Source organism: Typopeltis vanoorti, chromosome 3 (assembly GCF_054136105.1).
Source record: "Typopeltis vanoorti isolate ZY-2024b chromosome 3, IOZ_Tvanoo_1.0, whole genome shotgun sequence".
Classification (NCBI taxonomy): Eukaryota; Metazoa; Arthropoda; class Arachnida; order Uropygi; family Thelyphonidae; genus Typopeltis; species Typopeltis vanoorti.
This window is the reverse complement of record NC_143551.1, coordinates 155,806,857-155,821,726: the sequence shown is the minus strand read 5'-3', so window position 1 is coordinate 155,821,726 and position 14,870 is coordinate 155,806,857. Positions and strand designations below refer to the sequence as shown.

The 14,870-nt window shown below is 37.5% G+C and overlaps 1 protein-coding gene across 1 annotated transcript in view; it reads left to right on the top strand.

The window, feature by feature from the left end:
* LOC150108685 (protein scarlet-like) overlaps window positions 1–14,870 on the top strand; it is a 243,350-nt gene that overhangs the window by 171,477 nt on the left and 57,003 nt on the right. Inside the window, exon 9 of the mRNA XM_090390507.1 lies at window positions 8,533–8,633. Within this exon, the coding sequence (XP_090246633.1) occupies window positions 8,533–8,633 (101 nt within the window). The remainder of the gene's footprint in view (window positions 1–8,532; window positions 8,634–14,870) is intronic.

The window sequence follows — 14,870 nt, the reverse complement described above, 5'->3', positions numbered from 1 at the left end:
TTGCTGCAGGTACAAGATATCCTCACTTGGGTGATAGACTTTTGAAAAGTGATCACTCAGTAACTCGACTATTACATCTGATTTTGTCACCTCAATACCATCAGCACCCACTAAAGTTATCCTTCCAAAGTCATTCTTCCTTTTACTTGCCACATAGCAGAAGAACTCTTTGGGATTACTCTTGATCTCATTGGCTAAGGTCTTCTCATAATCTGATTTAGCTTTTCTTACTATGCTGGTAACCTTCCTAGCTTGAGCCTTGTACTTCTCATGTACTGATCACCTTTCTCCTTGTAAATTCTCCATAACATTTTCTTTTTTTGCAGGTTAAGCTTGATACTACTGCTCATCCATCTAACGCCTGCCTTGTTTGACTTCCTGACCATGCGGACACAATCTGATATTGCTTTCCTCAGATACCCGCTGATTTTATCCCATATGCTGCTAACATCTTTCCCCTGCAATATGTTCTGCCACGGGATGGCTGCAAGCCTCATTCCGAAGCTTGTTATAATTGCCTAACCTGTAGTTCCGTAAAAATCACTTCTTAACAGAAAAATCCACAGATTTTGCAACCAAGTCAATACCACATGATCGCTTTCACCAACTGGAGGTAACGAGGACACCTTACTTAGGCACATATCCTCTGAACCAATAACCAGGTCCAACACTCTCACACCACGTGTCCCTTCAGTTATGTGCTGTTTCAAGTAATTATCTCGTATAATAAATCTAGTTCAATCCTTTATCCCAGTGAGAGCAAACAAAGTTTGCACCTGAAAATATTTTCAGGACTGAATATAGTGTTGTACTATCTTACCTGGGTAAGTAGTGCAACACCAGGGCAACTCGCAGCAAAGGTGGAACAAGCTACCAACACTCCTATCCCGGAATCTCCCATAATGCAAAACACATCCCCTTGTGGATATGTATACTGTTATGCATTAAGGGATTGGCCACTGCCCAGACTAGTTTCGACCTTTATTGAGGTCTAGGTCTCTTCAGTGGGAGCCAGGCCCAGAGTTGGAGATACCAGGCAGAAGCAGTAGCAAGGTCATCTTTACCTATAGGAGCTGCCAAAAGGTTTATCACCTTTCTTTTATTAAATTACTCTGGATTTAGAGAAAGATGTTGAAAGTTTATTTTTCACTAGGTTAGACTATAATAAATCTAGTTTAATCCTTTATCCCAGTGAAAGCAAACAAAGTTTGCACCTGAAAATATCTTCAGGTGAGGGTGAGTGACCTTGCTACTGCTTCTGCCTGGTATCTCCAACTCTGGGCCTGGCTCCCACTGAAGAGACCTCAATAAAGGTCGAAACTAGTCTGGGTAGTGGCCAAGCCCTTAATTCATAACAGTATATATACATATCCACAAGGAGATGTGTTTTGCATTATGGGAGATACTGGGATAGGAGTGTTGGTAGCTTGCTCCACCTTTGCTGCAAGTTGCCCTGGTGTTGCACTACTTACCCAGGTAAGATAGTACAACACTATATTCAGTCCTGAAGATATTTTCAGGTGCAAACTTTGTTTGCTCTCACTGGGATAAAGGATTAAACTAGATTTATTATAGGTTTAAAAAAAATAAACTTTCGACTTAATTATTTTCACTTAACAGCGGGAAGGAGTGATGACAAGAGGTCATCCCTGGAAGTTACAAAAGGAAACTGTGAGCAAGAGGGTGAGCAGTGGCTTCTTTGCATGGAGGGTGGTTGAGTCGCGGAATGCATTGCCTGATAGAGTGGTGAGGGCAAGAACGGTCAATGAGTTTAAGGAGTGATATGATAGACTGTGTTTCTTAGGAAGGATCTCCCCTCGATGAATCTTGACAGACTTTATGTTCTTAGGAAGGACCTCCCACGATGAGTCTTTTGACTCCATGGAGGCCTGAATAATAATAATAATATTTCTATGAGGACAGATTGAGGGTGTGCGTGGACTGCAGAAGTTGGTTGATAAGTGAAACAAAAGGGATATGATAGAAACATTTTTTAAGTTAATTAATGGGATTTATAGGATTGATGTAATCATTTCAATACTTGGCTAGAGGAGACAGAACAAGAAGTTATCCTTGGAAGTTGAGTAAAAGTGTAGTTTGTATCTCCGTGATGAGTTTTTGGACTCCGTGGAGTGTCCATATAATAATAATAATAATAAGTAGAAGAATAATGACCAAGCTATGAAAAGAAACCCCCAAGAATTTTACAAAATTCCTCAACAGATTAAACTACAAAATCCAGTTCACATTAGAAGTTAAAAAGACCAAAAGTAAGGCATCATCAAAACACTAAGCAACAGGGCCTTCACAATATCTAGTGATGAGAAGAAAAAGAAAATATAATATATCTTAAAGAAACTCCTAAAAAATGGATACAATCTCAAAGTGCTCAGTAACATTTTAAATGTTACTGAGCACATTTACACATTGCACATTTACAGTGCAATGTGTAAATGTGCAATGTGAAAATGTTACATATACATTGCACATTTACAGTGCACATACAGTAGCAGGATGACTATAATGGTGTAATTTCTTTACCCTACATAAAAATTGCTATGGATAAAATAGCAAAGCTTTTCAAGAAATGTAACTTAAAAGTTGGCTTCACAAGATCACCAAAACAATCTCATCCCCTTTTAAAAGATGACAGATGTATATAAAACTTTCTGTACATGCAACATCTTTTATGTTGGACTGATAAGTTGATCTACAACAGAGCTTCTTAAACTTTTTCCACTCACGGCCCCTTTTTGCCCGAGAAATTTTTAGACGACCCCGGGTATATAGATATATAAAATAGGTATACAAATGAAACATTTACTGATAATAAATCATAAAGAAATTTATTTTAAATAATTTTTTGTTATACATATAATATTACCATTTACATAAAGAATTATAATACAATAGTCTCGAATCTGAGCCGAGGTGTTTTTGGCAGCTTTCATTGGTGTTGTGTGGTGTGACGGCATGCGCAGTGCATGGTGCGCATGTTGTATGGTCAGAACCAAGGCTGCAGTGAAGTAGCATGATGCAACATGGGCAAACGCTGCCAGAAACACCTCGGATTCATTACGGGTTTGATTTTGAATTAATTTTTGGTCATTGCATGTTCAGAAACCTTTTACTGTTGCCAAATTTTTCATGACGCCCACCTTCCGTTACGCGACCCCAAATGGGGTCGCGACCCACAATTTAAGAAGATCTGATCTAGAGAATCCACCTCAAAGAATATATTAATGAATTAGGTCATATATATATATATTAAACATAAAATAGATGTTTAATACAGTAATGAGAAGATGGATGCATTTCTTATTGCTGGCATGTGCTGTGCAACTTCTCTTATGAGTTTTTTACCTTGGGTATAACATATGTTAAAGATGCCAAGTTATTTTAAACCTGGTTTTATTCCATTTCCCAAGTAAGCAAACTGACAAATAAGTCAAATTTGCACCTGCATGTATTGCAAGTCTAGGTGACCCATAAAGTAGTACAAGTCTAGGCAACTCGTGTTAAAGGTGGAATATGCTCTGATCACTATTCTTAATATTTACCCTTAATGCAAAGCCCATCTCCTTGAGGAGATGTATGATGCTATGCATTAAAGGCAAGGGGCCCAGACTGGTTTCGACCTTTATTGAGGTCTCATTAGTGGGAGTCAGGCTTAGAAATACCAAGATTAAGTAATACAGAGCTTATAAGTATTTTACCAAAACAAGTTACCAAAACGTGATTTGACCTTATTAAATTAGGTCATATTATTAAATAATATTAAATCTACACACACACACACATATATATATATATATATAGATATAACAAGGTAAAAAACATGGACTTTCCAGCTTAATAAAAAGAAGCAGAATAATAACAGTCATATTTGAATAGGTGACCGCATGCTACTGTTGGCATGAGTTGAATGTGTGTGACAGCTAATTTTAGAGCGCCAGTATTGGATTACTGCGCTATGGGAATCAGGCAAATTGTAACTTAGATTGTCGTTCAAGTTGAAGGGTCCAGAACTATTTCTTTGGATTCTATAATTCGTCTTTCAAATTCATCCTTGCATATATATATAAATTGGTTGTGTGGCCCCAATCAACTTGGTGTGGCCGTTCTTCGAGGTTAGAGTTTGTGGAGAAGAGAACATGACTGGAAAGGGTGCTCGCTCGTGTTCTACTGTAGGAGATGTCACTTCTATGTTCCTTGAGATGAAGTGAAATAGATTTATCTGTCTGGCCAAAATAAAGTCGATCACAGTCGCACATAACTTTATAAATACCAGGAAAATGCAGTTGGTTGTGTTTTGGTTGACTCAGAAAAGAACGAAGTTTTGGCAGAGTAGTATAGTCGGTCTTTATGTTGAATTTCTTCATATTCCTAGATAGTTTGGGGGTAAGAGAGCTGATAAATGGTAACTGTATATGAGTGATAGGGTTGGATTCATCTTCATATCGAGGTTGTTGGTGTGGTCTCAAACGTTTAGTCATGTTACGAGATGAATATCCATTATTTAAGAAGGTGTTTTTCAGGAAGTTAAGCTCTGTTTGAAGGTCTTCTTCTGTGGAAGTGAGACATCTTGCTCAATGGAAAAGGGTGGAGATGATGCCCAGTTTATGAGGAGGGAAATGATGAGAAGAGGCATGCAAATATCTATCAGTGTGAGTGGTTTTTTGAAAAATTGAAAATTTAAAACAGTCGGGTTTTTCTGATCTGATCTTTAGATCCAAGAAGGGGAGAATGCCATTAATCTCTAGTTCTGATGTGAATTTAATGTTCTGATGTTGATTATTTAAATGGTTTAGAAAGTTTTGAAGTTCCTCTAAACCATGTTCCCAGATAAGGAAGACGTCATCAATGTAGCGTAACCACAGTTTAGGTTTATATATACATATATGTATAATCCTTCTTCCCCAAGTAAGCAAACAGACAAGTAAGTCAAGTTTGTGGACCAATTTATTTTAAACCTGGTTTCACTCCATTTCACAAGTAAGCAAACAAACAAGTCGAGTTTGCACCTGCACATATTGGCAGTCTAGCTGACCCTCAAAGTAGTGCAAGTCAGCAAAAGAAAGAATGATTATGGAAGGATGACATTGATTGGAGGAAATGGTATAAAGACAGTTGTTGCAGAATGTGTGGTGGAGATACTTAATGAGCAGTTCATAAAGATCTTTCAATCTTGTGAATGTGACTTCATGGAAAGATTGAGAGCAGTTGATGATGGGGAGGAGAGACTTACAGTCTCTGCAAGACTTGCTGATTGTAAATGAGCAAGAGGTGTTTGGGGAGTTGAGTAAACTAGATGTAAATAAGGCTGTGGGACTTGATAATATATCACCGCGTATTCTGAAGGAATGTGCCAGAGAGTTGACACCTGCCTTGACATATTTTTTTAATACGAGTCTTGCACTTGGTCAAGTTCCTAAAGAGTGGAAGGAGAGCAAGATTGTGCCACTTCATAAAGGAAGTGATCGAACTCAAGCATCAAACTATAGGCCTATCTCTGTGTCAGGTGTTGTGGGTAAGTTGTTGGAGAAGCTTGTGAGAACTAGGATCCAGAGTTGGCCTGACAACAATGGTATAATCTTTGATGGACAGCATGGATTTGCTAAAGGGAGGTCATGTTTTAGAAATCTACTTACTTATTACAATAAAGTGACTGGTTCCTTGGACAGAGGAGAAGGATACACAGTAATATACTTGGATTTCGCAAAGGCTTTTGATAGAGTACCTCATGATAAGTTGACAGTTAAACTAGAGCAGATGGGGTTGGATATTAGATTAGTGCATTGGATTGGAGACTGGCTATCTGATAGGTATCAATAAGTTGTGTATGGGGGTGCAATATCCAGGAAAAGGAAAATCACTAGTGGAGTGCCTCAGGGGTCTGTTTTAGGGGCATTACTATTTAACTTGTATATTTATGATATTAGCGAAAATTTGGATGGAGATATTCAGTTGTTTGCAGATGATACAAAGTTGGGACGAACCATAAAAAGTAGTGAAGATGTAGTGGCCTTGCAAGATGACTTGAAAAAATTGAGTGATTGGGCAAGCAAATGGGGATTTGAGCTCAATGTTGCAAAATGTAAGGTTTTAAAATTTGGAAAACAAAGATGGGATGCAGAATTTATGCTTCGTGAGAATATATTTTTGGAGGTAGAGGAAATAAGAGATCTGGGGGTGAGAGTGGATAAGGATCTAAAATTTAGAGGACACATCGCCAAAATTGTGAAGACAACACAAAGACTTCTGGGAATGATGCGGAGGACACTGACATGTAGAAGTAGGGAGATTCTTGTTCCATTGTATATAAGGCTTTGATTAGGCCACACATGAACTACTGTGCCCAGATTTGGTCACCGGGTTTTCAGAAGGATTAAGAGATGTTGGAAAGGGTCCAAAGGCGACTGACTTAGGTAGTTTCTGACCTCTGGAATGTTGAGTATGAGGAAAGATTGAGAAGATGTAATTTGTAGAGTCTAATGGAGCGGAGGAAGAGGGGAAATATGATAGAGACCTACAAGTTGGTAAGGGGTTGTTATAAGATCAATGCTGGAGAAGTTCTACAGAGAATAGTGGGAGATCAGGGGAGAACCGGAGGTCATCCCTGGAAACTGTATAAAGAGGGTGTGAGTAGGGGAGTGAGAGGCAGGTTTTTTTTGTGCAGAGTTGTGAATGATTGGAATGGCTTGCCTGAGAGTGTGGTGTCTGCAATGAGTTTGAGTGTGTTTAAGACACGGTATGATGAGATGTGTGTGTGATAAAAGGACCTCCCAGATGAGTCTTTGACTCCATGAGGTCTTGGGAAATAATAATAATAATAATAATAATAATAATAATAATAATAAAAGTAGAATAAGCTCTGATCACTATTCTTAATATTTACCCTTAATGCATCTTTGACTCCATGAGGTCTTGGGAAATAATAATAATAATAATAATAAAAGTAGAATAGCTCTGATCACTATTCTTAATATTTACCTTTAATGCACAGCCCATATCTTTGAGGAGATGTATGATGCTATGTATTAAAGGTGAGGGGCCACTACCCAGACCGGTTTCGACCTTTATTGAGGTCTCATCAGTGGGAGCCAGGCTAGAAATACCAAGATTGTATTCTACTTTTACCATGAGTTGCCTTGACTTGGACTACTTTGAGGGTCAGCTAGACTTCCAATACGTGCAGGCGCAAACTTGACTTGTTTGTTGTTTGCTTACTTGGGAAATGGAGTAAAACAAGGTTAAAATAACTCGGTATCTTTAACATTTATTATACCCAAGGTAAAATATACTTTCTACATTTATATCTCATCCAGAGATTTTTATTTAATAAGGTTAAAACACCTTATGGTAACTTGTTCTGGTAAAATACTTATAAGCTCTGTATTACTAAAATCTTGGTATTTCTAGCCTTTCTCCCGCTGATGAGACCTGAATAGGGGTCGAAACCGGTGAGGGCCATTATGAGTTTGATCTCTTAAGGTTTTTGCCTTAAGGGAGCAATGTGAGTCTCCGGGGAAAGTGTTCTCTGGCACGGCCCAGTGAGGGGCTTTGTCGGTGAATGCTTTTCTTCGGAATATGAGCGGTTCTGCTCGGTGGTGGTTGGTGGAAGGCTGTCACTGAGTGGAGCCAACACTGAGTTGGACGGTCTTTAACCCACATTTGAGTGGCTAGGGATCGTCTGAATTTTTAGAGACGGCTTTACTTATTCATAAGGTCGAAACCGGTCTGGGTAGTGGCCCCTTGCCTTTAATACATAACATCATCCATCTCCTCAAAGAGATGGGCTGTGCATTAAGGTTAAATATTAAGAATAGTGATCAGAACTTATTCTACTTTTACCATGAGTTGCCTTGACTTGCACTACTTTGAGGGTCAGCTAGACTTCCAATACATGCAGGTGCAAACTTGACTTGTTTGTCTGTTTGCTTACTTGGGAAATGGAGTAAAACCAGGTTTAAAGTAACTTGGTATCTTTAACATTTATTATACCCAAGGTAAAATATACTTTCTATATATATATATATATATATATTAAACACGTATAATAAATGTTAAAGATACCAAGTCCTTTTAAACTGGTTATATATATATATATATATATACACTCACTCACTCACACACACGCACGCGCACGCACACACACACACACACACACACACACACACACACACACACACACACACACACACTTTGAAAAAAAAAAACGTATATATACTTTTTTTCTATTTGCATGTAACAGTTAATCTGACGATATATACAACAAGATGCATGAAAAACTAGTATTGAAACATTGTATTTCTAATAAGTTGCATGTGGTGCTTGCAGAACAAAATAAGTGGACATTCATCCCATGGAAACTTAATCTCGCTGATTTCTTCTTTAATAAAACAATGAAATACAAGTATATCATGTTTAATCACCTTTGTATTATATTATTTTATTTGTACTGTAAATTAATATTTCTTTCTTTTGATTAATACATTTGTTTTAGAATTATACTATGTTATTAATTTCCAGAACATTGCCAAATTATCTATCTTGGACTCAGTATATTTCATGGTTCCGCTATGCCAATGAAGCAATGATGATATTGCAGTGGGAGGACGTAAAAAATATATGTAAGCTTTATAAAGATTTTGTGCATGTTATATAATGTTTACTTGATTAACCACGCTGCCGGCCATGACGTATATATATGTCCAGTTTATCGTGGATGCGAAGTGCATATTAAAATTGTAATACCATTGATATTACATTGAAATATATGATGGATACGAAGCATATGAGGATGTGATTAACTAACTTCATACATGAAGTTTTTTCACCAGAGCCAGACTTTTCTTTTGACTGCTATTGCTCACCAATAAATAGAAAGGGAAAATTTTGAAATGAATTATTGATATGAATAATCTCTGAAGTCAGTAAACTCAATACTATATTCATATTTTTGTATTTATTCTGTTAATTAACACAGACTAAAAATATTTTATGTACATATAAAACATTCAACAAGAATGCATAGTGCAATAAATTTGATTTGCACATCTTAGTTGTCAAGTTAGGTAGTTGTTACTTGTTCAAAAATAAGGTGATCAATGTGATGTCTGGCAAACAAATTCTCCAGTATAAGATCCTTTCCTAACCCTTTCAACACAAAAAATTACATATTACATTTTTTTTCTACAGTTCACTCATATTATGGAAAATTTGCATTCAATTAGGAACTGCTGAAAAGGTCCTGAGTGAAGCTGCTAACAGCAGTGCTATTTACTGAACAGGTATAGCCATGTATTGTGAATAAATAAAATATTTAAAAATTCACTATTGTGAACTTCATTTACTAGCAGGAGATGTCAAAATTCATGCATCAAAATTTTCATTTTGCTGATTGCAGCACAATATCCATATTGAGAATGGTGAGTTACCATAACAACTGATGAAAAAGGCAATCACCCTCCCTTAAATGGGAAAGAATAATTCTTCCTTATATTCATGGTGACTGGTTGCTGAATACAGTTTTTTTTTTTCATATATATCTGACTCACTCATATAAATAAAAGTGTTATTCAGTCAAACATTTTTCACTCTTGTCAATAATTCTAGGAATAGAATCATTTTTAAACAAAGTAAATCATTCAACACCACAGACTTTATAACTGCACAATTCTGGAAATGTACAAGTACTTCTCCATTACTCTACATTCCTAATATGCCTGGCATTTTTAGACAAGGATAAGAACTTATTTCCTCTGAATTTATTTAGTCAATGACTTTTCCTGTCCATCTCACAATTGGGGTGTGTTTGTTGAGTCATTTAGTAGCCCCCCCCCTTGCTTTCCACATTTTTTGTCCCTACTACCCTATAAGATATTTCACTTTGCTTCTTTTGAGGCCATCTTTGTAATCATCTCTCTCTCTCTCGCTCTCCCTCTCTTACGGAATAAATATTCACCACATACATTTTGTCACATATGTTGATAAAATGAACTAATGTTTTGAGAAATTTTCTTAGTTCTTTTGTGATTTTTTTTTTGTCATTGTTTAAGTTCTTTTCATTTGGAAAAAATTCACTTGGGAGAAACATGGAGCATAAAGAGGTAAGATGTCCTGTATAAGCAGAAAAAACAACTGCCTTTGCACAAATCTGTCCTTCCACTGTTTATCGGTATTTGGTCTTGGTGTGACCTTGGTGCACTCCTTGATGAGAAAGATTATTCAGCTGACTCAGAAGTCTCCTAACTTTTTAACATTAGATTCATTCAGGTTTTACTCAGGTGATATTTCAAACTGTTTTACTGCTGTAGCTTAGAAGTGGGAGACTCCAGAACCTTTCTCTTCTCAAGCATGCCTGCTGCATCCTCTAAAACAGATAAGAGGAATGAAAAGGAGGGGGGAAAAGAAAGGCAGAAGCTCTATGTGGAGTTTAAGCTTATTTTTATACCTTTTTATTCAGTGTGGTAAGTGTGACCAACATTAATGTTGCAGATAAGTTTTTGTCAACTGGTAAATGAATCTGTAGATGCTGTCTTTAGTGAGTTAAAGTCACTTCAGTTATTTTAGATTCTTGTGAGTCCATTAATGCAGAGTCAGTGTAGTTTATGAATTTTAATATTTTCCAAAGATCTTCTTTAGCCATTTTCCATTCACTGCTGGATATAGGCCTCATCCTTAAATTTCCAGTTCCATCTGTCTTTAGCTATTGTCTATCATCTGATGTCAAACCTTTGTTGATCATGCCTGTATCTTGTTCTTTGACAAAATATCCTTCTCTTGGTATCCCATAGTGCTGAATTTTGTCCAATTTTCATTTGTTAATCTGCTAATATGGCCAGCTTATCTCCATTTACATGCTTTATAATAATTCACAATATCCTATATCATCTAATCATCATCTAATTATATTATTTCTAATACTATCCCTTTAGATCCTCTGTAGCTCAATCGGTATAGACGAAGCCCTTTGGTTGGAAAAACCTGGGTTCGATTCTTGTCCATGATGTCAGGAATCTTTATCTGGTCTCTTTTGACTAAAGGTGAGTTAGCTGATCTCATATGGAGATGAGGGGGAGGGGATTTTCACCCAGAAACTCAGGTTTTTTCACCCCAAAAAATGTGCAAACTGGCCCCCCGTGAACACACATGGATTTACAGCCACAAATACTTACGACAATATGTGGAAGAGATAGGGTCCTCACCACATGTCATCAGTACTGTCGCCAGATTAGATCATGCCCTGAGGCAAAAAATTAAATATTTCCAGTTTTAAATGTTGTATATTGTCAAAGGCCTTTGTGTAGTCAATAAAACATAAGTAGACTTCTTTCTCCTTCTCCAGATATTTTTCTATAATAGTTCTAATGTTGAAGAGTCCTTCTCTAGTTCCTTTATTTTCCTGAAAACTAGATTGTGTTTCATTAATTTCCAATTTGATTTTATGTTGGACGTGTCTAAGAAGAGCTCCTGATTGAGATAAGTTATTCTAGGAATAATTAAGTATATATTAAGTATTACATAGTACATAGTATTGTTTCCTTTAGTAGTTTAACGTGTCTGGGTGATTTTTCTGTGTTTTTTGAATATTTTAACAGTAAACTGATAGATCGATTATCTGTGCTCATGGCTCCCATAAAGAGGAACATAAAGATGGCGTCCAGGTCGCCATATTTGTCTAAAAATCTTAATTTAAAAGACTTGATTCAGTGTTCCGTTTGCGAAATGCATGCATCGAGGAGAACGGTTGCAGTCTGGTTAAACAATGATTGTGGAGTGAATGTGTGCAAAAAGTGTAAAGATGTGAGGATTTAAAGAATGTTTCAGGTCGTGTCAGTGATATTGTCGAAAGTGAGAATCTAGATAACAGCGATATTCGAGTTATGAACAAGGATATTTGCAAGATAGTGCCTGATAGCTGTGTGAGTGGCATTGATAGAGTGAATCAAGTTAAGCATACAGAACGATTAAATGAATCATCGGAAAATAAAAATGACGACACTGATGCAATGAGTGAAATAGCTCTATTACGCAGAATGATACATAGCGTAAACCAGCAACTGGAATGTTGGCAAAAATCTTTAACAAGCGTACCGACTAATAATTGGCAAAAGTATGATAGAAAAAATAAGGGTATGATAGTGAGTATAAACAAAATGAAAGCGCGTGTATTGTATGGAGATTCCCTAGTAAGAGGTGTGTTAGTTGAGAGTTTAATAAAATCGTTCCAACCCGGTGCGAACATAAAGAATGTAAGTGAGTCAATTAGGATGCAAAAACAGCGGGTGAAGGAATTGATAGTGGTAGTCAGAACAAATGATTTGAAAGGAAATAAAAATGCGATGAGTGAGGGTGTGAAGGAATTGCTTGAGGTAGCAAAAGAAAAGAGTGAGAGAGAGTTAGGATGATAAGTCTGTTGCCACAACATGACAGTGAAGAGTATAGAAAGAGGGCTATAATTGCTAATGACCTTATGCGTGAATTATGTTTGATGAGTGGTGTGGAATTTGTGGATTTGTGGAATGAGTTCGATGGGTGAAAGGATTTATATAAAATGGATGGATTACATCTGAATGGATTTGGTGTGCGGAAACATGAAAAGGTCTTGTCGAATGTGGTGGAAGTTAAGTTACAAAACCAGGGAAACTAGAGTTATTAAGGGGGGAGGGGATTTGCAGATTATAGGGAGACAGTTGAGTGTGTGAATGTGTGTAATTTGCCCAAGCGAGTAGGAAAGACCATGAATCAGAATGGAATAGATAGTATAAGGCATCAAAATAGGGATGGGACAAATCGGCTTCTTCAGTTCATGTATACAAATGCCAGAAATATTAGGAACAAGAGGGAAGAATTTCTGGCCTTGTTGGCACTTTCAGACCACAGGTTATTGGCATTAGTAAAATATGGCTGACAGAAGATGACACAGCTAGTGGGATTGAATGTGAGGGGTATGGTGTGTTCAGCAGTGACAGGGAGAATAAAATGGGGGGGAGTGGAGTGTTATTGATGATAGCTGATGAGCTACAGCCAAGAAGAATAGAAGTGAAACTGCAGGATAGAGAAAAGAGCACATTTGAGGCTATTTGGTGTGAAATTGAAATTAGCAGAACTAAATATACAGTTGGGTGCTGCTATAGACCAGGTGATGGAGATGGTGGAGATAGTATGCATAAGCAAATAGAAGAAATGAGTGGAAGGAGGGTAATTATTATGGGAGATTTCAACTATGGTAACATTAATTGGAAGGAAGAGAGGACACATGGGAGGAAGGAATTGGATTTTATGCGGTTATTAAGGGATAACTATCTGCGACAGCATGTAATGGAAAATACTGGGGGTCAGAGAGTGCTTGACATGGTAATTGCATCTGAGAATTTGACTGTAACGAATATGACCACGTTGCCACCAATTGGTGAGAGTGATCATAAGGTCTTGACTTGGGAGGTGGCTAAAGGTGTGGATTTTACAATTAAGACGGGGGTACATGTGGAATTATCGGGCTGGTAAGTATGACAAGCTTAGGAGATTGATCGGTTCAGTGCCATGGCATGTACAACTGCAAGGGCTAGAAGTTGATAGTGCATTGGAGGCAGTAAAGAAGTGTTTGCATGAAGCAATGGCTGACTGTATACCTAGTGTCCGAATAATAAATCAAGTAGGCATTAAATCGATGAATAACACCATTAAGCTTCAGCTGGAAAAAAAGAAACAACTATGGAGGGAATTTAAGGAGAAACATGACCTGCAGGCACTTGAAGGGTGTAAAGCGCAGGCCAGAAGGGTAACGAGTGTGGTAAGAAAAGCAAAAAAGGATTATGAAGGAACGTTGGCCATGCAGGCTAAAGAGAATCCTAAACAGTTTTTTTGATATGTTGCAAGTAAAAGAAAAAATGAATATGGCAGAATGATTTTAAAGAATGCCGAAGGTAGGGAGGTAACCGAATCAGCTGATATAGTTGAATTACTGAGTGGGCACTTTGCAAGAATATATCTTCCAGGTGGTGACATTGCAGAAATGAATGAACCAATAGATTATACGGGAATTGTGGTGAATGAAGTGGAGGTGAGTAGTCTATTGCAAAATCTCAATGTCAATACATCTGTGGGATTGAATGGTATACCAGCTTGTGTCGTACATGAAGCAGTTAAAGAATTGTCAGTAACCTTGACCATTTTGTTTAATTTGAGTCTTGGGTCTGGGTTAGTCCCGAGGGTGTGGAAAGAGGGGGAAAATAGTTTCACTGCATAACGGAGGTTCCAAGACTGCTGTTGTAAATTACCGACTGATTAGCATATCAGGAATCGTTGTCAAGGTCTTAGAAATTAGTCAAGAGAAGAATACAGGACTGGATAGATGAAAATGGGATACTGTATGGGGGACAACATGGTTTTGTGAAGGGTAGATCACGCCTCAGTAACTTGCTCACGTTTCATAACACAGTGACGGCTGAACTGGATAAGGGTAATGGTTCACAGTGATTCTACTGGACCTTGCCAAGGCCTTTGACACGATACCACATGTTACTCTAATCAGTAAACTGGAGCAGATGGGGATGGATATAGGGTTGGTGAGATGGATAGGAGGATGGATGATGGAGAGATACCAGAGAGTGGTTTATTCAGGAGTGGAGTCCAAAAGACGGCTTGTGACTAGTGGTGTGCCGCAGGGTTCTGTTCTTGGACCACTACTTTTCAATTTTTTCATTAACAATATAGGAAAGGATCTGAAAGAAGTGTTCACTTGTTTGCTGATGATGCAAAGTTGGGTAGAACAATTGTGAGTGCACAGGATGTCAAAATTTTGCAGGATGATTTGGATAGTTTGGAGGACTGGGCTAGGGAAAATATATGTCAATTTAATGTGG